The sequence below is a fragment of the Chelonia mydas genome, chromosome 17 (genome assembly GCF_015237465.2).
Source record: "Chelonia mydas isolate rCheMyd1 chromosome 17, rCheMyd1.pri.v2, whole genome shotgun sequence".
Lineage (NCBI taxonomy): Eukaryota > Metazoa > Chordata > Testudines > Cheloniidae > Chelonia > Chelonia mydas.
In genome coordinates, this window is record NC_051257.2 from 5206434 (window position 1) to 5230335 (window position 23902).

At 40.8% G+C, this 23902-nt stretch overlaps 1 protein-coding gene across 8 annotated transcripts in view; it reads left to right on the top strand.

The window, feature by feature from the left end:
• DHX40 (DEAH-box helicase 40) overlaps positions 1 to 23902 on the top strand; it is a 58258-nt gene that overhangs the window by 22585 nt on the left and 11771 nt on the right. For 3 of the 8 annotated variants that reach the window (XR_006286362.1, XR_006286361.1, XM_027820222.3), the window contains exons 2-13: positions 9568 to 9657; positions 11461 to 11557; positions 13767 to 13974; positions 14323 to 14468; positions 15365 to 15484; positions 17339 to 17569; positions 17820 to 17886; positions 19191 to 19322; positions 21561 to 21660; positions 22294 to 22380; positions 22898 to 23080; positions 23656 to 23736. Coding sequence is in view for 6 of the 8 variants with exons in the window: in XM_027820222.3 (XP_027676023.2) it covers positions 9578 to 9657; positions 11461 to 11557; positions 13767 to 13974; positions 14323 to 14468; positions 15365 to 15484; positions 17339 to 17569; positions 17820 to 17886; positions 19191 to 19322; positions 21561 to 21660; positions 22294 to 22380; positions 22898 to 23080; positions 23656 to 23736 (1532 nt within the window). In the remaining 2 variants the exon portion in view is untranslated. Of the gene's footprint in view, positions 1 to 9567; positions 9674 to 11460; positions 11558 to 12718; positions 12840 to 12869; positions 13000 to 13766; positions 13975 to 14098; positions 14209 to 14322; positions 14469 to 15364; positions 15485 to 17338; positions 17570 to 17819; positions 17887 to 19190; positions 19323 to 21560; positions 21661 to 22293; positions 22381 to 22897; positions 23081 to 23655; positions 23737 to 23902 lie in introns of those variants that run through there. The other 5 variants (XM_037880528.2, XM_037880527.2, XM_027820223.3 and 2 more) reach the window with 5 other exon arrangements.

Genomic DNA, 23902 nt, shown 5'->3' on the forward strand with positions numbered 1-23902 from the left:
CTGCTCTTGGCTGTGCTCTCTCTGTTCTGAGGACTTCACGTTAAACTTACTTTTTAACTAATAAAGTCTAATCCAAATTGAAATGGGATACCTTTTTTCTTTGGACAGACGAGGACCCAAGAAGCTGCATTTTGACCTAGTATTGTGACTAAAGTATAGGTTGGAAGGAGAGACCGGAAAGTAATTAGAGTAATCACTGTGAGAAATGATGAAAGGAGGGCTCTGCTGCAAAAAGCCTGGTTAAAAATCCCATGAATTGTCCACAGGCCAGTGGTAGCTGAAGAAAAGAAAATCTGATGATAAATGTTTTGTTATGCTTTTGAACAGACTATAAAACAGAATGCTATTGAATCCCTAGTGTGTGGGCTAGTGTTTTAAAAAACTCTGCACACCCTGTACTGAACAAAAGGAAAAGTACCTCTCCAAGAGGGATGGAATACCAGCAATCAATAACTTAATTTTAATCAATGAATCAATTTACTGGAGCGTATCCACTACTTCATCTAAATTAAACATTCCCCTCAAAGTGCAGGGAAAGTGGGGGGAAAGGTTTCAGACAATTGTCAACAAAGCAATTCATCTTGGTGTTGTCTCCATATCAGAGATATTTAAAGCCCATATTGAGTGGTGATATTAGGCAAAGATAGAAAACACCCAAATACCCAGTCTTGGAGGATATCTGCTATACCAGAGGAGGAGGACTTGAAGGAGAATTTCTTATAGTAAATGGCATTGTCACAGTTGGGAGAAAATATGATTTGAACCTATGCATTTCAAAGAGACCTACATCGGGGCATTTGATCTTTGTCTGAAGGAGGGCTTTGTTTGCAGTTTGCTGGGAACCCAAGGGTCACACTGAGGACCTGACCTTGACAGGCTTTAGGTGCCTCCTGTAGGACCCTATAGGCTCTTAGATATAATAGTGAGGAGGCAAATATCAGAACTACGTACACTTTGTTTCATTTCCTACAGTCATGGTTTGTGTTAATCAATAGCGCTGTTATCTTGTGATAGTTTTAACCATGTGTCAGTGGGTTCAAGGTGCCTTGTGCCAAACACAGAACAGGCTACTTAGTTATTCTCTAACTTGGATTGACACAGAAATTATTCTAACAAAGGCTAATGTTATCCCCAGTACACTTGTCTTGGTGGTGAAAGACCAGAGTCATGTCCGGTTATTCAAACACTCAGCAAGCGCACTTTAACTTCAATCAGCACCTCTCAGGATTGGATACCTGGTTTGCATCAAATAGAGCAGACTACAGTCACTGTCATTTGAATATGGAAGTTCAGTCATTGGGCCCTGATTCACCAGTGTGTTTAAATGCTTTGCTGAACTTGGGCTTTGGAACATTGGATGCTAGGGCCTGTAGTTTCTATGTTAATCCCTTATGAAACCTGTGGGCTGCATCTCAGTTCTAAAAATTTGGCTCATCACAACCTGCATTGTAGAGCACAGGTCTCTGTCAGATCAAATGCAATGCCTCGGAGGCTACCTTGGTTTAAATAAAGACATGAACCTCTTGAATAATACTCATTCATCAGACACAACATTGGAAAGCCAAGGAAATATCTTGTACCTACTACAGAAAAGTGCATTTGTCAGAATAACTCAAAAATATTGTTCACAGTACAAGAGAACCAGACCATGGCCTTCTGAATCCAGACTGGGATGTCAAGAGACAAAAGTTCTGTCAATAGTAAACTATGGGAGAGAATGTAAGGGCCTAAGACTCCAGCAGGAAATTAAATATATGCAACAATCACCAAACTGGGAAAACTAATGTAATTTTAAAAAGACTCATTATTAACAATCAGCTCAGATTCTGCCATATGGAATAGGATAATTAAACTGCACATGATCAATTACCTTAATGCACTTTACCACTGGTATAATACTCTCTACTGGATCACTCTCTGATTAATGTTGCTGTAATTTTGGTCCCCAATTACTTTAGGCTACCTTCTAGAAAAAGGGACTGATCCTGCTGCCCTTACTGAGGTGATCAGTCTCTAGAGGCAAAGATTTCAATGTGGCTGTTTAACTGGGGAGATCTAGGTGTGCATGTGGGAGCCCCAAAGAGCCACAACTCAAACAAATGGCTAGTGTTCATCCAACCACTAACTTAATATGTAGGGCGAAAAAGGAGCACCCACTGTTGGATCAAGACACTTCCTACAAGAATACCTGGACTATTTAAAAAAATTAAAATAGCCAGATATTAAAAGCGGGGAAGTGTTCTTCAAATACTTAAAAGCTCTCTTCAAATATTGGCAATTTTACAGGCCTATCGTGTGCAAAATCCCAAAGCAATTTAGGATCTAGCCTGAAATCCTTATCTCCCTTGGGAGCCATTGCAAAACATGCAAGACACAAAGCCTCAAGACAATGATAATTGATAAGGAAATAATAATTACTTATTATTATGGGATATGTGTACATGGAGCTGTGCATTAGCTCACTTGTGCCACATACCAGGATTCTGACCTGAAAGAGCCTCCAGTCTAAGGACTCAATCCATGATGTGAAAAGCACCTCCCAGCTCCTATACACTTGAGAGTGAGATAGGCACAGAGTACCATGTGAGAGTGGATGCTATACAGACCAAACACAATGTGACAGATGGTCCTTATAGTGGGAATAATGAAATCTGTGGCTAAGCTAAAGAGTTGGAGCTGAGTGAATAATGTGTTTTTAATATAGTCAGGAGATTATCCACACTGAAAGACCATAAGAGCCCTTAAGAATGAATGGAAGGCAACTCCTCTCTAAACAAAGGCAGCACATTAACTAAATGCAGTTATAACAGGTTCCATTAAAAAAAATCGTTAGCTTATGTGGGATCTGGGGAAACATTGTAAACTTACTTTTTAACATAAAGGCTTTGGGTGGGGACCTTTACAGTTCCCCACTTAATTTTCTATTCCACATTGCACAAAATGTATTAAATAGTTAATAGGTATGTTCTGTGTTAAGGGGAACTGTCCTGCCAAATCCCAGTCACACTAAGTGGAAGAGAATAGATCTGCCTCTACCCTCTTTATGGTCTTTCAAGTTAAAGGATAGGTACAACGTTTTTCTGATAACACCAACTTTTGTTTCCCAGGGAAGTTTAAAAATCTGCTCAGTTTACCGTTGCGATATTTTGTTTTACTTGGAATTCCGATTCTTCTAGAACCCTCCCCTGGAGTAAGATCGGTGGCTTTGTATAATTGTTTGCATATAAGGATATTTCAGACTTATGTGTAGTTCCTTGCACTGGAGGATCTTAAAGTGCTTCCCAAACATTAGTTAACCTTTCGTTCTTGGCATGCATTCTCAGTAAACATCCACAAAGCTAATTCATTAGCCACCTTCAAAACCCTCCTCAAACCTCCTTTGCCATGCTGCTCACTAAAAACTTGACAACAGCTAGGCTGCTTGGGAGCTGCCTCTCATGCTGACCAATATTCTCTCATTGTTTACTTATATTCCCCCATCTGTCTGTATCCATCTATTACCTCTTCTTTTTATACTAAGATTGTAAACTCCTTGGGACAGGGACCATCTTTTTGGTTCTGTGTTTGTGCAGCACCTAACACAATGGGGTCTTGGTCCATGACAAGGGCTCCTAGGTATACAGTAATACAAATAGTAAATAATAATGAAACTCAAATCATCCTTGTGTATTGTATCCATTTTATTGATGGGGAAACTGAGGTATAAAGCAGTGGATTGATTTGTCCAGGGCAGGGGTAGCTAATTATTTTTTGTCAAGGTACAAATGTCTTGATCAATGTATAATCAAGGATACACTCCAGAGAACATAATAATAACAAAACAACAACAACAATAATAAGTAAAAAGATTGTGGGGTCTGTTCAAAAGTGTCTGGCTTGCGGTCCACTTATTAACTACCCCTGGTCTAGGGCCTCACAGTGAGTGGCAGAGCTGGGAATAGAACCCAGGAGTCTTCCTTGCTCTAGTCATTAGACAACTAGCACTATGTGTCCTATTAATTGAGCATTGTACTATAAATCTCAGGATTCATCATGTATAAGGCTGGCATCTTAAGAAACAAGGGTGTGTTGGTCTGAATTCTCTAGCAGAATGGCTTTGGTAGAGATGGGCCTCAGGGTAGAGATGGGTGATTAACCACTGGAATAAACTACCAAGGGAAGTGGTGGATTCTCCATCTCTTGATATTTGCAAATCAAGTCTGGATGCCTTTTGGGGACATATGCTCTCGTCAAACAAAAGTTATTGGCTCAATACAGGGATAACTGGGCGACATTCTCTGGCCTGTGATATACAGGAGGTCAGACTAGATGACAGAATAATCCTTCTGGCCTTAAACTTTAAGAATGTATCATATAAAATATTTGGCCGTAGAGCACCGAGCACACCTATGTAACTGTACAAATAACAGCAGTACTTTGTTTGCATACAGAACTTCTCATTTATTAAATAATAGTAGTAATAATAATGTGGAAAATTCCACAAGCTCAGTCTAAGGGGAATTATTTGAAGGGCTTCTGCCTCTGTGACAAGACCTAATCTTTTCTGTGGATCCCTTTAAATGGTAAACGAAACTTGTAAAGCTATAGGATTATATTACAGACCCACTGGCAAGTACCGTACCAAACATTATGCTGCTTATCCCCAGGGATGCTGAAGGGGTCGTGCACAAGGAAAAGAAGGAACGAGATACAACTGTTTGTTTGGCAAATCATGGACAAAATGAATGAGCGGTTATTCAGAGGGGACCCACTAGACAGGCCTGCTTCTTTTTACAAGGATGCACAAAGCCACCAGTCTCTAGTGACAAAGTCCCTTAAAGCACTTTAATCTCAGCTGTCTAGCTGCCAGACCAGCTTTGAACACAGAGGACAACATCTCAAAACACAGTAGCTTGAGGGACAGCAGCTAAGATGCTGAAGGAAAGAAAGAGCTTAAGAGGGTAATCAGTATGTGAAGGTTCCCAGCGTAATGCAGGATTAGTAGAAAGAAAATGGACTGCCCATTAAAATTCATGAAGACACACAATTTAAGCCTCATGAATAACAGGACTGCAATTATGTAGGGTCAGGGTTTTTTTCAGGGCCACAGAGGGAAATTAAGTCATTAACATGATGTGTGTGTGGCTGCCATGTGCTCCCCTTTTGTTGCTGGATGCTCAGACAGACCTATTAAGTGTTCTGGGTAACCCTGGGGAATTGGTCATAATGGCAGTAAAGGGGGAGGGGCTTTGTGACCTGACTACACAGTGTGTCTGATGGAAAGTTGAAAATTAAGAGCAAAAATGTTGCTGCGAGTGAGGATTTATTTTAAATGTATTTTATTGGGAGAAAAAGCCAAGTCCATAATATTATTGTCAGTCACTGACAATACTGGCTGTCCAGAGTATAGTGTACTACTGATACCTTCCTCTTAAGAGGCTGCAGGTATGACTTGTGATTAAGACCCTGGACTGGGACTCAGGAAATCTTGGTTCAGTTCCCCACTCTGCCAAAATTTTTCTCTGTGACCTTGGGAAAGTCACTTAATTGCTCTGTGCCTCAGTTCCCCATCTGTAAAATGTAGGTAACAACTAAATATTTCACAAGGGTGATGAGGATGCAATAATTAATGGCCTTGAGGTGCTCACAGATTATGGTGATAGGTGACGCATGTATTCTTATATTAGATTAACAGATCCCATATTAGCTCTCTTCTTAATTAAGATACATCTAACAATCCCGTCAAAACGAAGGCAAGGGAGGGAGGTGGTGGAAAAGAGGTAAGTGATCCTTTAATCACAATGTGTAACGAGGGCTGTGGGATCCGCAGAATTTTGAGCACCCATTCAGGTCTGTTGAAAAAAAGTTGCAATGTCTGTCATGCTGTCCTTTCCCAAAGTGATTCTGAATCTCCTCTTGCATCTGTTGAATGAAAGGATGCCAGGGTTCTGACTTATACTTTTTGCTGCCAAAAAGGTTACTGTGTGAAGTGGATAGCCTACTTTATAGGCTGCAGAGATGCTCACATCAAAATGTCCAGCGCAGGGAATTGGACAGTCCATTTCTAGTTTGGCTGTCACAGGGGTATATCTCAGGGAGAATCACTGATTTTTTTCATCTCAGACTGACTGACTCATTTAGAAGAGATCATGTACTAAAGGCAGACTATCAACCTTATTATAAAGTATGAATGGGTCAGTACAGATTTTTGTCAAAAACTTGGCAACATCTAGACTGTTCTAAACACAATGATAGAGTACGTGTCAGGCAGTCTTGAAGCATTTGCGGGGAGTTCTATTTAGCAATATGTAGTGGGTCTGATAAGATGGGAAGACAGGGACCAAGGAACTCAGATACCATAGTGACAAGGGAGGTATAAATGTCTAATGAGAAATGTTGCTGTCATTTACACTGGTGTGAATCTACAATGATTCCACAGACTTCAATGGACTTTCATCAGATTTACATCAATGTAACTGAAAGTAGAATGTACCCCACTTTTCATGAGGCAAGTGTGTCCTGCTGGTTTTCTACAGAGATTTCTTTACCAGTGTCTTGCTGCCAGATACTCTTAAGTTCTTCCCACTGTGGGGTGGTAGGTGTAGCAGAAAGGGGCCCAATTTATGCCACTCAGGCAAACTAAATAAGCCTAAAAGGGGCATAAGTAGCCTCTTGAATAAATCCATGCTCAGGCAGTCTCCCTGGCTCATGTGTAGCCAACATAAAGGCTCATGCCAGCCCTGCTCCATGTGCCCAGCTAACTGTGTGTGGCCAGACCACTCTGCTCTACAACTGTTCATTGCTTTTCAGAGTGCACAGGGGGCAGTGGGAAATACCATGTAAGTTTTATAAGAGACTTGAGGGTCCTCTGATTTGCACCAGTGACCAAGCAGGCCTCTGGCTCCCCAGAATATTGGCATCACAAAGATTGATTAGGGCCACTTTTTTGCCTCCCCTTGTCCCTGCAGCAACTGCAGGACTGGAGTAACTGAGACTTGGGCCCAAGGATTTTGTATAGGCCAAAAATAAGAGCTCTTTTGTGAGGAGCGTTTCTTATCTAGTTATTTTCCTGTTAGCGGGTATATGGTTAAGTCACAGCTCTGGTGCAGTCTATTGGGAATTGGAAGCCTAGGTAAATTATTGATTCTTTTGCTCATTTGATAAGGAAATCAGAAAAGGGATAAGATCTGATATGCAAGGATATCTTCAAAGCTTATGACTAGTTGAGGTGCAGGCCTGAAAAGTACCTAATACCTTTCATTACTGCAGGTATAGAAAAACTAGGATTTGAAGAGAACATAACATGCAGTGCTTACGGTGGACTTCCTGAAGGATGGTACAGTTCTGAAATTATGTAGCTAGGGTCTCTGTGGCTGGGCAAGCACTGTAGTGGAGAGAAAGGAACAGTCTATCTCGCTCCTCTTTCCAGGAATACTATAGAGGAGCTGTGGCTACTGATATTAAGAAAGGCTTTAGGTTTTGAATGAACTGTACAAAATGTGTCCCTAATCTAAACATATGCAAGTTATGAGGGTTTAAAAAAACAGTAGACCCTATTAAATGCCTTTTCAGCATCTAAAAAGGCTAATACTTTGAATTTTTCTGCCCAGACAGCCTCCAGTACTCTGTGTACATTTATATACTAAGCACCCATTTCTAATTAACCCTGCCTGATCTTTTGAGAGGAGACTGGGAAGGTAATGTTTTAATCTTAAGGACAGAATCTTTGGTAAGATTTTAAGATCTAGACTGTTCTAAAGTCTACACTGCTGTAAGAACACTGCTTTGGACCCTGGCCTTATGTAGCTGTATATAAAATGTTACAGAGAACAAGAATGTTTTAAGGGTTGCCGGAAACTTTTTTTTTTTTTTTTTTTTTTTGGCCACGAAGACTGCATGATACATCTTAGGCAGTGGCTTCAAAAGAGTGTCGTAGAGTTGTTTATAATACTTAGCACCCAAACCATCTGTGCATTACTAGATTTCTGCAATTGAGAGATTGCAAACAGCTGAGTCCAAGTATTAACCCCAGTGATCTTTTTATTCATAACTTGCACCTGACATCTCCAACAAGCACAGTAATCGTTTGTGTATGCTGTGTGTCTGAGTCTGTAGTTAAAATTAAAAAGGGTGATCTGGCTAGGCATGTAAGGGTGGTATAGTACCATAGTGAAATGATAACCTGGGCAGAAATGTCACAGCCAAGGTTTAATATGCAAAGGAATAACTTACAGTTTGATTAAAAACAACTTAGCCCTATCATTATTGATATATATGGGACTATGCAATTGCATAAAGTTAAAGACGTGCATAAGTCTTTGCAGGATTGGGACAGGAGGGCCTGGTTCTATAACCATTACTCATTGTGAGAAGCACTCATAGATTCTAAGGCCAGAAGGAACCATTGTGATCATCTCGTCTGACCTCCTGACTACTGACTCAGTCTCTGCCTTCCATGGGTCTCAACACATGAACACAGTCTACTCAATGCGAAAACTGAAGAAAAAGCCCCATGTCCCCATCTGTAAAAGGAGACAATATTTAGTAACTTCATAATGGGGTTTGGAGGCAAAAATTGTCTGTTTGTAAAGCACTTTGAGTTCCTCATTTGAAAGTGCTATAGAACTGCAAAGTATTATAAGATAAACTCAGTGAAAAATTAGAGTATAGGAGGCATCTTCTTCCAACTGTGATGCTCTTGGAAAAATTCTACAAATAATATTGTGTCTGGAGCAACCATCCTCCATTAGGGATACAGATCTTTTTGGGTAATGTTGCTGACTCATAGCTAGTGACACAAAGGATGGGCATTAACATAATAGACTTGAAATTAGACGAAGGTTTCTAACCATCAGAGGAGTGAAGTTTTGGAATAGCCTTCCAAGGGAAGCAGTGGGGGCAAAAGATCTATCTGGCTTTAAGATTAAACTCGATAAGTTTATGGAGGAGATAGTGTGATGGGATACCATGGTTTTGGTAATTAAATATTCATGGTAAATAGGCCTAATGTCCTGTGATGGGATGTTAGATGGGGTGGGATCTGAGTTACCCAAGAAAGAATTTTCTGTAGTACCTGGCTGGTGAATCTTGCCCATATGCTCAGGGTTTAGCTGATCGCCATATTTGGGGTCGGGAAGGAATTTTCCTCCAGGGCAGATTGGAAGAGGCCCTGGAGGTTTTTCGCCTTCCTCTGTAGCATGGGGCACGGGTCACTTGCTGGAGGATTCTCTGCTACTTGAAGTCTTTAAACCACGATTTGAGGACTTCAGTAGCTCAGACATAGGTGAGAGGTTTTTCGCAGGAGTGGGTGGGTGAAATTCTGTGGCCTGCATTGTGCAGGAGGTCAGACTAGATGATCATAATGGTCCCTTCTGACCTTAGGAGCTATGAATCAGAAAAAGGAAAACTATTGACTATCTGAAATGAGGTTGGGTTATGTAAAACACGGGCTTATGTTACGTTTGTCTGCAACCAAATTAAAGCTCAGGGATCTCTCTTCTTGTCAGCTCCCATATATGGAGATTCCGGGCTCATGATTATCCGTCTCTACTTGTTCAGTGTAATTAATAGATGTGGTTTTCTCTTCAGCCATTAGGGGATGCTATGTTCATCATGGAACAGACCATCTCTTCCAGAACAGGGACAGAGAAATTCCCCAGAGAGTTCACCTCTTGGAAGGTTGGTGATAAAACAGGTTTGTCCAACTAAGGACTGAAATGTTTCCTGTATTCAACTATTTCTCTACTCAGCAGAAAGCAAAACACATTCACTGCTGTGTGTCCAGCACAATTCAGCTAGGGTAGGTGGCAGAGTAGCACTGTCCTCTTTCAGTGAGCAAATGTGCAGTGGTGTCTAAACCTAATCCTAGACCAAGAGCATTTTTTTCTAGCAAACCTGAAAACAAAAGTGCAACCCCACATAGCACATTTATTAGCATAGCAGCTATAAGGATGCGGATGCCATTTATTAGTGGTTGGGGCAGGGAATTGTAGCTAGGATTCCTGGATTTTTTTTCCCCAGCTCTGCCAAATTGCTGTTAGTACAGACCTCTTAATCTGTGTCTGTTTTCCCCATCTGCAAAACTGAAATAATATCTCAAGGCGTGTAATTCATTAATGTTTAAGCAGCATGAGATTCTTGGTTGAAAGGCACGATATACTGCAAGGACATAGTTCAACACTGCCAAAGAGCTTGATTAAAACCAAACATGCCATCCCTAAGAGGGGGGAAAAAAATCACCTCACCTGGTTCCATAAACTGTTACAGTGTAAAACTGCCTACACACACAGTGCGAGTTATGTGTGATTAAAATAAAACCTGGAAGAAAAAACATATACAGATGAATATCACTTAATAAATTACCATCTCTAAAAATGTGCCAAGAAAATGCAATGATGGGATATTTGCAGTCCTCACTGGGGAATAGTAAAACAGTTAATTTGAATGCTATTAGCAGAGTGAGTTACTAGTAGCAACATAACACTACCACATTAAGGTAATAAATTAGGTACATATGCATAAAATGAAGTCATAGCATATTGTGTATTGCCACATCCCATACTGTATCCTGAGTGAAGAGAACGATATATTGATTATACTAATTTAGATTTAAAACTGAATGTTTTTCATGCTCCCAGATGAACATTAAAGTCATTTTGGGTAATTTCTGTAGAAGTTTTCAGGTAGATATGGAAGATTTATGGCTACTGAGTATCTGAATATCTTGTAATCAAACATGGGAATATGAAAGCTGCAAGACAGAATGGTATGTGAACAATTTGTCAAAAGGTGATGAGCAATTTGTGTGCTACTGGCTAATAGATGAGTTTTTGTCATTGGATACAAATGGTTCACTGCACTGATGAACTGATCATAACAAGTGTGTATATGTTTGGAGGTGTCTAATGATGATGATATTTGGCAGCGATATAGCTTCAAAGTGCTTTGCAAACATTAACTAATCAGTCTTTGAAACTTTCTGTGAGCTACGTAGGTAATCTATGTAAATATTATCCCGATTTTTTCAGTTGGAGATACTGAAGTATAGAGGTTAAATGCCTTGCCCATGATGGCAAGGGGAGTCATTGGTGAGTGTAGGATTAGAACCTAGGAGTTTCTTGCTCCTAGTTCTGTGCTTATGCAATAAGAGACATCTACAATGTGGTACTCATCACTTATTTATCCCAGTGAGAGGTGAAACATTCTTAATGCACATAAACAGGGTTCTTAAAGACAGACTAAATCTTAGGATGTACATATAATTTCTGCATATCCTTTCTAACAGTAGTGGATATACTGATGACTACCTTGATGAACGGAAGTGCCGTCCAAACCCTTCTCTTCACCATGTTTAATCTTTTGATTGCTGATTTTACTGTTTAAATAACACAGAAATCTTACTTTCAGTGGAAGCAATAATACTGCATTTACCTTTTACTTGGGGATTTGTGTTTTTTCCCTATAATCTTTAAATATAACTAGCTTGCCACCTTCTGGGCATATTGGGATTTACACACCAGAGTATCAAAACCAGAAAACATTCAGAAGAGGTTCTTCAATCAAAATGAAAACATCACAGGTGTGTATTAAATTGTATTAAGCTGAAGGAGGCTTTTGATTTTGTTCAAATGGTCTTTGTTTCATCATATATTTAATGACAGGTTTCAGAATAGCAGCCATGTTAGTCTGTATTCGCAAAAAGAAAAGGAGTACTTGTGGCACCTTAGAGACTAACCAATTTATTTGAGCATAAGCTTTCGTGAGCTACAGCTTATGCTAAAATAAATTGGTTAGTCTCTAAGGTGCCACAAGTACTCCTCTTCTTTTTGCATATATTTAATGTCACTTTACAATATAGTTAAGTTTGGAACTGTATTGTAATATTTCCAATTATGTTGTGACAATTTATTGTTTTTAGGGAAAGATTTTCCAATTAATGGGTCACTTGCAGGTAGTTTAAACACTCCCTGAACCTTTTTTATTTAATCAACAAGTGTTTCTTGTTATGATTTCAATTGTTCCATATTGGATTTACAGCAAACATTGCAGCCTTTGGGCTAGTGGATGAGAACCAGAAAATGAAACCAGTTAGGAAGCATGTATAAACAAACTAAAACAGGTTGCTGTATTCACATTCTCCACGCTAAGTGAAATGCAAAAACCAGCGTCAACAGTGACAATGACAGTCTTTTGGTTTGAATAACCAACTCTGTTGTTATTTAGGGACAGAGGTAAGGGTTTAAGCAAAAGGGGGGACCTTATTCCCCCCAACCTTGCACCCTCCTTTTCACCTGTTACAAGTAGGGGTAAAGTGTTACTCTCTCAGCCCAGTGGGGTCTCACATTCACTTGGCCTTGGGGTGGACGACTGGGGCAGGGCCCGGGTGGGTCAGGGCCCTACTACATTTAATGGGGCAGCCTCGCGGCCTGTGCCCCTCTCCATGCTTTATGGCACCTATTCCCATACTGCCAGGGTGAGCTGTGGGGAGTCCTGAGCCGAAGCCGCCCCCCTAGGCTGCGAGAGAGCAGAGCCCTGGGGCGGCGGAGCCCCCCGGGGCAGGGACTGTGTCCCCCAGCTCGTAGGGAGTGGAGACACTGGTGGGGGAAGAACGGGGCTCAGGGCAGGCCTGGGGCACTAAACTGACCCTCAGCAGGGCGCAGGGGTTGTGTGGAGACCAGTGCAGGGGGAGGGGCGGGGCTAGGAGATGAGGATGGGCACGGCCTGGGTAGGAGGGGGCGGGGTCACAACTTCCCCGAGCCTGCCCCATCTCCCCGGCGGCTGCAGCGCCCCCTAGTACGCACAAACGTCATCAGAGCGCGCCGGGTTCCTACCCCGGAGGCGGGAGCGGCTGGAGTTAGGTGGTAGGTACCTGTGGCCAGGGTAGAGGGAGCCTCGCCCACTGCGGGCGGGGGGACCCACTCCTCATGGATACGGCGGCGTTGGGGGGCCTCTCCTAGCTCTGCTGTGGGCCTTGTGGGGAGTAACGGGGCCCCGCCCCGCGTTACTGGGGCTTGGAGGGGGGTGTGTGTGTGTGTGTCATGGTTTCTGTCCGCCCCCCTTCTCTCCCCTGGGGGTGGGGGGTTGGTGTTGTGTGTGTCATGGCTGCTGCCCGGCCCCCTCCCTCCCTCTCTCTGAGTGGTGGTGGTGGGGGTTTAATGGTTCCTGCCCGGCCCCCTCCCTCCCTTCCCTGGTTACTGGGGTGGGGGGGGTGTCATGGCTCCTGCCCCGACCCCTTCCCCTCCCTAGTTACTGGGGCTGGAGGGGGTGTCATGGATCCTGCCCAGCTCGCTCCTTTCCCGGGTTACTGTTTGTGTTTTGGGGATGAGTGAAATGGCACCTGCCCGCCCCCACCCCTCCCCTGGTTAATGGGGAATGTGGGATGGTGGGTTACATGTAGGCAGTGTACAAGCGTAGCTATGTTCTCCAGTACACCGCTAGGTTTGGGCAGGGGCCATTTCATCCCACCAAACCCAGTGTTGTGGAGTTCAGTATTTGCACTAGTCATCCTAACTGAAGAGTTGTGTTGCCTCTCATGTGAGACTCCAAGGTTTGTGCTTTAGTGGGGTTGAATTCTGCTGTTAGGAAGCTGTCTGGAAAATGTCTTGAGCTGACTCCACCTTCTGCTAGCTCCCGAATTTCATCTCATTAGGATTAGTCTGAAAGAGGGCCTGTTTTTCTCTGTTTAATGTAATGTGAAATACAGAACACTTACTGTATACTGTGATACAAATATCAAACATGCATGTAATTATAACATTGGGAGGTGTATTTATCTATCTGCACCACAGGAGAGCTCTCAAATTGTCGCCCCAATGGAGAGAAAATGCAGTTGCCGAAAGGAAAAAGACAAAGGAAACTCAGACTTCAGAGCCCTCCCTATTCACAGATACAGGCAGAAACTAGTTGACGCTGTCAGAGACAATTCATTTCTTATTGTGACTGGGGAGACGGGGAGTGGCAAAACTACCCAGCTCCCTAAGTATCTATTTGAAGAAGGTAACTATTTATTTTCTCCTTAATATGCTGTTGGTGAAGTGTAAAACCCTTCAGTTAGACGATACTCTTAATATACTCTTTAAAATTTAAGTAATTTTCTTGTTTCTTGCTCTCCTTTTTCCAGGAGGCCCACAAATGCTAGTCACTCTCCTCTCCAAAAATTGTTAGCAAAATTGATCAGGGAAAATATTTTAAAAATCTTTGAACAAAGATGATGTGTGTTGAACTTCACTGGTGAGTGAGAGGAGAGGGAGGTACTAGTCAGTGAAGACTTTAAAAATATATTAGCAACAGTTAACCTACCACGAAGGTAATTCATTGATGAAGCAATTTCTTTGCATTTTGTAGGCTTTCTAAAGCATGGAGTGATTGGTGTGACTCAGCCACGCCGAGTAGCTACCATGTCTGTGGCTCAGAGAGTGGCTGAGGAGATGAACTCTTCACTGGGAAGCATAGTGGGATATCAGGTTCGCTTTGATGACTGCACCTCTGAGGTACGAGTTGAAGATTATTTTTTTAAAATAACGTTAATAAATCTCTCTTAATGGAGCAAGATAAATCATTGCATTCTGGGCCCTATAGTCTCTGTGAGGCACATCTCCATTTTAAAAGAGGTGACTGCAAGTGGTTCCATTTAATACAAATCAGGTGCAGCCCTTGAGTTCCTGGCAAGTTGTCAATATGACCTATGTAAAATAAAGCTATGTGTCAATACCTTTCAGTTAGGTTGTCCTTGAGCTACATGCACATTTACATAAAGGTGCTTGTACAAAGTTTGGACGCTCATCATGATCTGTTTTGTGGGTTAGTTTAAATCTAAAATTGCTTTCTGCCATCCAGGATGTCTGTTTTAATTGCATTCTGTATGTGCATCTGTATCTGTGGTGGAGATGCAACCTTAGCAGTCTGAAATATGGCTCAAATCGATTTTATATGCTGTTCGTGATTTCATAGCATATTACAACTGAAGGATAGCCACAGAACCCACAAATTCTCATCAAGAAGGTTGTTTTTTAAACAGTCTGAATGTGCGTGGGGTAGGTGAATACTTAACTGTGATTTTGTAATTAGAATTATTGGATTGTCATTAGGAGGTGATGATGAGATCCCTCAATTTAGAAAAGAAGAAAGGGACAGCACAGATTAGAAATATAGCACATTACAAATACACACAGTCCAGTATTTAAAACATTTCTTAAGTATTTCAGAAAACCTAGTAAGTGTCTTTTGTGGCTGTGGCTTAGTACGTTAATTATAGCATGTAAAGTCTCTCACTAACCTTGAAAAGTCTAAATCATCAACTTCAGTCTGTAGTCGCTCCTGATATGTGACTGTATGTAATGAAATCCATATCCAGGGCAATAACTGAATGGATGGTTAAACTATTCAGGGTACTGCAATCAAGTATATGACTGATGGCTGCTTACTGAGACAGATACTGGCAGACCTCCATCTTACCAAATACAGCGTCATTATACTGGATGAAGCCCATGAGCGGAGCTTAAGCACAGTGAGTGTTTCTTTATTTGACACACGTCATTCAGTATAACTAAAAAGAAACTTGCAGATCTGTTCTCTATAGGTTCTTATGCTGCACTCATCCCCTTAGTGTGTGAAGTGATGTGACTAACATCTGTCATTAATTTGTTCTCCCATTCCTTCTCCAAGGGGAGAAGTGTTTGCAGTGGAGTGTCTTGTTTTGGTCGGCTGGCTTTTTTTTATGAAAGTACATGTTGCTATGTATTTGTGAGAGAAGGCCAGGTCAAAGAAACGCACCTCAGAATGGAAAGTGGTGAGGGTTGTGATGGTCCTTAGTTCTTGGAGGAGTTAATTCTGTTTAGTTCAGTTATAAGAGACTAAAAAGCTGGTCCTCTGCCCCTTGATAGCATCTTTCATTTAAGGATCTCAAAGTGCTTTACATGCTAACTAAACCTCCTGACCTTCCTGTGTGACTTACCATCATTTTACAGAAGTAATTGAAAGCTTTTAACTGAGTCATAGAATGGTTAAGTGATTTATCTAGAATCTCATACAGTGAATTGTTGTCAGAGGTTAGACTAGAACCCAGGGGTCCTGACTCCTTTGCCCACTCTTCTAATAATTAAACGTGTTGTCCCCCTTATCTGCACCATCCAGATAGAGAAGGTCCATGTAGCATAGGCTGTCTTTTTTTCTTCTCTTTGAATGCCTTGAGGTTTACAGTTTATCTATGGGAGGTCGTAGTGCTTCTGTGTTTGCCTGTTCAGTTGGGGGACTGTCTCCACTGCTGTAATCTACTTATTCCTTCCTTTGGCTGTTGGACAATCCCCAAGGCCTTCTGGCTGGGAGTGAGGCTCTTCTCTGAAACCAATGGTCTTCTCTACTTCTGGTGTATTCTTATGACTTCACTACAGCATGAACTGGCTTCTTATTTACTGAATTTGCAACATCTGACAGTTTAAAGTCCCGTCAACACTCTTCCTGGTACTATTAGCTGTTCTGTTCAAAAACAGCAGTCAAGCTGTCAGTTTTTCCAGCATGAAAGTTACTAGCAAGGTTCCACTGCACAAAGTGGATGGGAATTTTTTTTTAAACAAACATGCTAGGTGAAACCATGAGATTGGCTACTACCCACCGTAGTTTGTAGCACACATGGTTTTGACATTTTTCTGTAATCATGTTACAAGCATATTTTCATTGATACAGCTGCGGTTATCAATGTTGCAAAAAATATAACTGTGTTCTGTCACTGTAAGTCCCAGTATTCTATTAAACTTTGGCATTAAATCAAAGGGATTAAACCAAAGCACATTTACACTTTACAAGTTTCTCCTGAGATGGGAGTGTGAGGGGGAAAGGGTTGCACTCTTCTGACAGTTAGCCTGTGGATCTGATTTTTCCCCACACCTCTCCCTACTTCAGTTTTTTGCATTTTTTTATTTTTTGCATAATAACTGAGGAAAGAGACCACCTCTGAGTGCAGCACAAACACAAGGAAGTGCCATTTTCCTGTGGGGGAACTACTAACAAAAAGTATTGGCACTGCTTTAAAAACAGTTGTCTTTTTGCAACTGAGGGGAGAATTAGGAATGAGAAGCAAGGTATTTTAGCTGTGTTGATTCAGCTTGATGTTACAGAGCTGTGGAAAAAAACTTGGGTTTCTTTAAGCCTACTAAGCATTTTGTTGCTAAGCTTTAGAGAGCAACCAGAATATTTACAAGAAGGAAAAAACCTTTTAAAGCACTTGTGCCCCCAAAGCACATTGCTTAATTTTGTCCCATTTACCAGTAGCTCTGGGATAAAATCAACCCCTCCCCATGTATTTCAGTGGGCATTTGTGTTCCAAAGAGTTGACTTGCGAAGGTAAGGTGACTCTTTCTTTCAGGACATTTTATTTGGCTTGCTGAAGAAACTATTCCAACAAAAGAAGCCTCCCAAGAGAAGGAAAGCCTTGAAGGTGGTGGTGATGTCAGCCACCCTGGAGGTAGACAAGCTCTCAGAGTTCTTTGGAGGCTGCACAGTGGTGGACATTCCAGGAAGGAATTATCCCATCAAGGAGATATTCTGCAGCCTGCTTGGCCCAAAGGATGCAGAAAGCTCTGCTTATGTTACAGAGGTATTGCTTATTTTCCTTTGCCTGTTTGCCATGTTCTCTCTGTTAGCTGTATGGTGATGAGCTCTTAAAGAGCATTGGAGCTCATCTCTGCATGAAGAATTAAACACTTCATGCAAGGCTGGTTTCTCAAGCTTCCTAGTTTTTGTGGTGGAAAGTGGGAGGAGGGAGTTGATTTACACTTTCAGTTACAACCAGTCGTGAGAAAAGCTCTAATTCCAGCAGATAATCCTGTTAGTGGTGCTTGTTTCAGGCTGTAAAAGTGACCCTGGATATCCACTTGAATGAGTCAGCGGGAGACATCTTGGTTTTTCTGACTGGTGAGAATTCCTTTTTACTTGAAAAACTCTATCCTGTGCCAAATGGTGGCCTTGCCAACAGAAAGAATTGTCTTACTGCTGAATGCCCAGATCATTCTAGAACAGTGGGCACTGGGGGCATTAGAGCTGTGTCTAGATGCATCACTGCAGCAATGCACAACTGAGCTAGGGTAGGGAAGGCAAATGTAGAGAAAGTGGCTGTGGCAAACATGTAATGATTTTAAAGATTGTGAGTGGGATTTTCAAAAGGCTTAGGACCATAAGTCCCATTGAAAGATAATAGAACTTTGTTTCTAAGTCACTTAGGCACTTCCAAAAATCCTACCCTAAAGCTGTTCGGATAGCTTTTCCAACTGTGGTTATTATATACCTCTAACATTGCCTCGAGTCCTGATGTTTCTGTCCTATCCTAATGTGTCAGGAGAAAGATGCCCTAACTACCTCCCTATTTCTTTATAAGTCCAGCCAAGAGTCTTTCAGGATTTGGATTGTGTGATGGCAGTAGTCACTAGTGGTTATAGAAGTACAGAACAACAAGATCAGAGTCCAGCCCCCTACCAGGGCAGGATATAGTCCCTTGAGAGAGGTGTTATTAGATAATAAAGACTAAGCCAAAAAGTTGAAAATAAACCACATCTAGTTATATATCCACTCTTCTGCCCTTTGGAAAAGAAAGATTCTATACAGAAAGTTACACAGCTTGCCTCACTAGGAAGCAGGAGCATGAAATCTTGTTTTATGGGATGTGAAAAGAGGAAAGAAAATGACTGGTGTGTCACTTTTCTTCTATGGACCTGTTCTTACATTCCTTGCACACCAGAACCTCTCCCTGATTTCATAGGGGGCTTTAAACAAACAAAATAATCAAGTTGATCAACTCTTTCCAATATGGGAGAGAAGATAAACTCCAGATTGGTTTTTCTATATTCATGTAGAAGAATGAAGCAATGCATTGTATATTTGTACAGTATAAGTTTTCCCTGCTGTCTTCTAGAAAAGAGAAGCTCCTTAAATAATCCTCCTGGCAAAAACTCAGTTAATTTATAATTCAGGTTGCTGAAATAGTTAATAAAACCTGATACAAAATACATATCTAAACCATCACTGTTGCACAGAAACCCTAAGCATAAATCCCAGTTTGAAAAGACTGCAAGTGACCAGTTAATTTTCCTTTACCCTCGCAGTTGTACTGACATCTCCATAGTATGTATAAAAGACTAGATTGTGTAGAGTTGATGCAAACTAACAAGGTAAAGTCCTCACTAAATAGTTTATATTTTAAGTACTTCTGTATTTTGCTTTAGGACAATCTGAGATAGAAAGAACATGCGACTTACTTTTCCAAAAAGCAGAATCTATTGATTACCGCTATGATGTGCAAGATGGTTCTGTTGAAGGTTTGCTTATCTTACCATTGTATGGGTCAATGCCAACAGGTAAGGCTTACTGAATTAAACATAATGTTATGTTTAGTTCATGCAGATTTTAGCTGCAGTTAATGGTTATATGGGACATCGTGGACAAATACTTTTATTTTCAATGGAAACAACCCAGATATTTGCTTACCTGTTTGAGAGATTAATAAAGCAGTATTGTCACAAGCTAATCATAATCTGGCCAAGTCAATTCTTGCTCGGGAACCATGAATTAAAATCCATATGCTGCTGGAAGTGGCAGTGTTGGATTAGAAGGCAGTGCCCTTCTCTCCAGATCAGTCCTGAGTGACCGTCCTAGCATGGAAAAAGTGAATGCCGTGTTGTCGGAAGTTCAGTCTGTACCAGACCCCAAAGTTCTGACTACTTGTGGTTATTAAAAATGTCATAGTGGTGTTCACAAGAATTTGCTGGCTCTGATGTCCTGGCCAAACTTCAGCACTGATGATGACATTCTGCCTCTCTGAAATTCCCCTTGCAGCCTCAATAGGAAAAGGTATTATTTTCTGTAACAAAAAAGAATTGTATTGTGTGCTGGTTCATAATGGCAGTTGGCAAAAATCCATTAAATAGTCAGATCCTGTCAATACCTTTTCATAATGACATGTTGTCTTTCCTGTACTGAAAACGCACATAACTTTTCTTGTAAAGCTGTTGCATTCTTCTGCTTCTATCAAGGAAAATTCTTGTATCGTAACGAGAAGCCTGAGGATTCCCTAGCTATGAGTGGATCGTCATACTTGCCCTCCGGATTCCTGTTATAGCTACTGTCCTTCCACCTGAGGAATGGATGGAATTATTATTGTTAAAGCTCATTAACTTTGCTCTTTAACTGGCTAATGGGGGTGTTGAGTGCCAGGAAGTCTTTCTCCTTTTCAGTCCAGGGTTTGCTTTTAAAATAAAGTATAGTTTCAAAAGCTTCACATTCAATTTGTGGATAATGTCTGTTATGGGGAGATATGATACCCATTTTCAATTAAAATATGTTTGGTAGCTGTTACAAAAGGGATTTGACATAATTGCTCCGTTGTGTTGCTCCAATTAATCTTCATCAACAGTTACCTTTTAAAAAAAAAAAAAAAAAAAAGATAAAAGTATTGCCAATAAGATATGTGGCAATAGGATTATACATACAAGAGAAGATACAAAGAATGTGGTGTTACACCTATATAGAAGGTGTAAATTACTGAACGAAGTCAGTCTGCGGTGTCACTGCCTAATTTTGAAGGGTTCAGAAACGCAGGCTTCATGATCCTTATAAAAACAGGTGTGTTTTCACTTCAGATCTTGAATGTGGTATTTAATTGTGTGGGTGCAATGTGTAGAATGCTGAAAGGCAGAATAAATATACATGAGAAGAATAGGTCAGCAATTTTAGAGCCTGGAAACCTTTGTAGGGAGTATATTGGTTGATGACATGTGGGGAGGGTGCAGACCTTGTTCCCTCCCAAAAGGATTTGCTGAGGGTTGAATGAGAGAGGAGTTACTTATTTTTACAACACCAAAGGTACCAGGATAGTGCTTGAAAGCCATCATTATTTTATTATTGTGCTAGTGCCTAGGACCCCCCCTTGAACATGGCAGTATATAAACACACAACAAAAAGATGGGCCATGCCCCAAAGAGCTTGCAATCTAAGTATAAACATATGACTTTAGGGGGGGATTTTCAAAGGCACAGAGGAAAGTTAGATGCCCAATTCTCATCTGTGCCTTAGGAGACTTTCAAAATAAGACCGAGGGAAATGTGTTGTTACCCAAAAAATCCATCTTATCTTAACCTACAGTAAGGTATGTTAAGGTTTTAACTAATTTTGATGGGAAACTTATTCTATTGATCTCCAGTTGCTTTGGTTTCTTAGACCTCAGGTTGTTTCTTAACATGCTTTAAATCCTTCTTAAACATTCCATTTTTTTGAGCTGGCATTTTGCTTGGTTCCCTACGTCTGTATTTCTCTTGCACAAGAGCTATTCAAAAGGGCTGCACTTAAAAGCACTTAAGCTAGAGACTTTCTTAAGGAACAACAGAGAAGAGGTGATGTTGTTCCCAACAAGTATATTAAAGACTATTGTAAAGCAGTTCTTGTTTTGAAATTCATCTCCTGGCTCACCTTTAGTTTCAACCCAGGGACCTCCATTAATTTTCTGTCTTTAGTGGGTAATCTTGTCCTTTTCTAGAGTAGGAATTTGACTTTTGTGCATCCTGACCTAAAGGATTAATTGATGGACTCTTTCTCTTTAGATCAGCAGAGAAGAATATTTTTGCCACCTCCTCCAGGCATTAGAAAATGTGTTGTATCCACAAACGTTGCTGCAACTTCTCTGACAGTTGATGGAATCAGGTATCTATTTCCTATCCTTGGTAAAAGCTGTAACCAAGGGTCTGACTCAAAGTTGCATTAGAATTGGAAAAACCTCATCCAGTTCTCCCCTTCCTGTTTCTGTTGTTCTGATCCTGCTGAGTAATTACATGCCCTTTTGCAGTAAGTGACTCTTCTCTTTATGTAGACCAGAAATGTTTCTTAATCAGTTTAATAAATTGATGCATCGCTTTTGCTCTGGCACTCTTAAATAGGCTTAAAGAGTTCTTAATATCAGTTTATCTTATTTTGAAACCAAACCCAGTACTTTGATTCCACTAAATCACGAAAGCTTATGCTCTAATAAATTTGTTAGTCTCTAAGGTGCCACAAATACTCCTGTTCTTTTTGCGGATACAGACTAACACGGCTGCTGCTCTGAAACTAAATCAGTGTAATTTCTGTGTAGACAAGCCCTACATGAAGAATTTCCTCAAGGTCCATCCCATTGTAGTTCAGTAATTGGCCAGCAGAGTGAAACTATCTTCTTCCACATTTACAGACCAACTGTGTTCCATCTGACATGTTACTAATTGACTAAGGATAAGGAACCTAAGCCATTGCCTGATCTAGGTCCTTTTTCCTGTATCTTACGATATTTTAAATTTTTTTTAGGTATGTAGTTGATAGTGGATTTGTGAAGCAGTTAAATCATAACCCCAGGGTTGGCTTGGACATACTGGAGGTGGTTCCCATTTCAAAGTAAGTTAGAAGAAAGGTAGTTTACTTTCTGGTTTGAGAAAAGTCCTCCGATTGCCTTTGAAAGTTGCTCTGAATGTACTGTGTGACTGCCAATTTTCCCAATATAAAGAAGAGCAGAGAGATCTTGGAGACACTGCAGCACATTTAGCTTTAATTTGCAGCTCTATCAGGTCAATATTTAGAAAACATCAGGGATAGTAAATAAAACATTTTAGTAGAGCATGGTACTTTAATTTTAATCATGAACAGTGAGGAAGAACTCACCATGTATTATCTGTACTCTGAAAATGATTTACACATCATCTTTCCGGTACTGAGCACAACTAATTGAAAGAAGTTCAGGAAGTTTTGCCCAATATCACTTCTTCATGCTGTTACATTTTGTATAGCAGGGTTCCTGTACAATATATTAAATCCTTCATCCAGAGACACACAAATTGCTATCGTTGATCATAATTATAGGGTGCTTGGCTACTTTGACATGCACAGCATTATTTTTCTTTGCTTATTTTTGGAGGAGTGAAGCAATGCAACGAGCTGGCCGAGCTGGCAGGACATCACCTGGAAAATGCTACAGGGTGTACAGCAAGGAATTCTGGGATCAGTGTATGCCTGATCACATGATCCCAGAGATAAAGAGAACTAGTCTTACATCTGTGATCTTGACCTTGAAGTGCCTTGCTATACATGATGTCATAAGGTAACCCATGGTGGAGGCAATTGTAATCTCCCTCCTGAGTCTTGGCAATGCGTATTAGAGGGGGTTGGCACACTATGTCGTGTTGGTACCAAGAACACAGTTAGGTATCAGGACAAATGGGACAATTCCACAACATCAACTCTTCTGTTGTTCTCCTAAAAATCTCCAGTGTTAGGCTGTGTCTTAGGCTTTAGATCTCTTTGGGGATCTGTCAAAACTAGCTCCTGAAATAGCAGTAATCTTTGTTAGTGTTTTAAAGGAACATTGCTGAGGTTTGTATGCCTAAAACTTGACCCTGGTGGAATAATTAACTTGAGGGTCCCATGTGCAGGGTGTGTGTGTAAATATAGATATATTTGTGTGTGCAGACAGAGCTCTTTTGGGATATGGAAGCTATTTCCTTCATTAAAGAGAAATGTGTAACTATTATATATACACGTGCACACACACTTTCCCCTTGGTTGTTGACCTGTATTGAAGGATTCCAGGAGTATTGTAGTATATAAAACACTTACAGCTTTAACCAACTATCTTGAGCCCAAGCTGTGGAATTTATCCAGCCTTTCTGTTTGTAGGTTCCCTTATTTGGACCGCCCTGAAGAGAGGCATATTTTAGAGGCTCTTAAGCAACTTTACCAGTGTGATGCTATTGACAGGTAAAAAGGCAAAAACAAACTTTTTACCTTTTCAACCTTAGTACTTACAAAAAGTTTTTTGTGACTTAATTTTGTACTGTTGTTAACGAGTTGCAACATAAAGTAGATTACTTTCCTCAGCAGTAGAGCACATATATTAGTTTGCGCATGAACTTAAATATTTTTC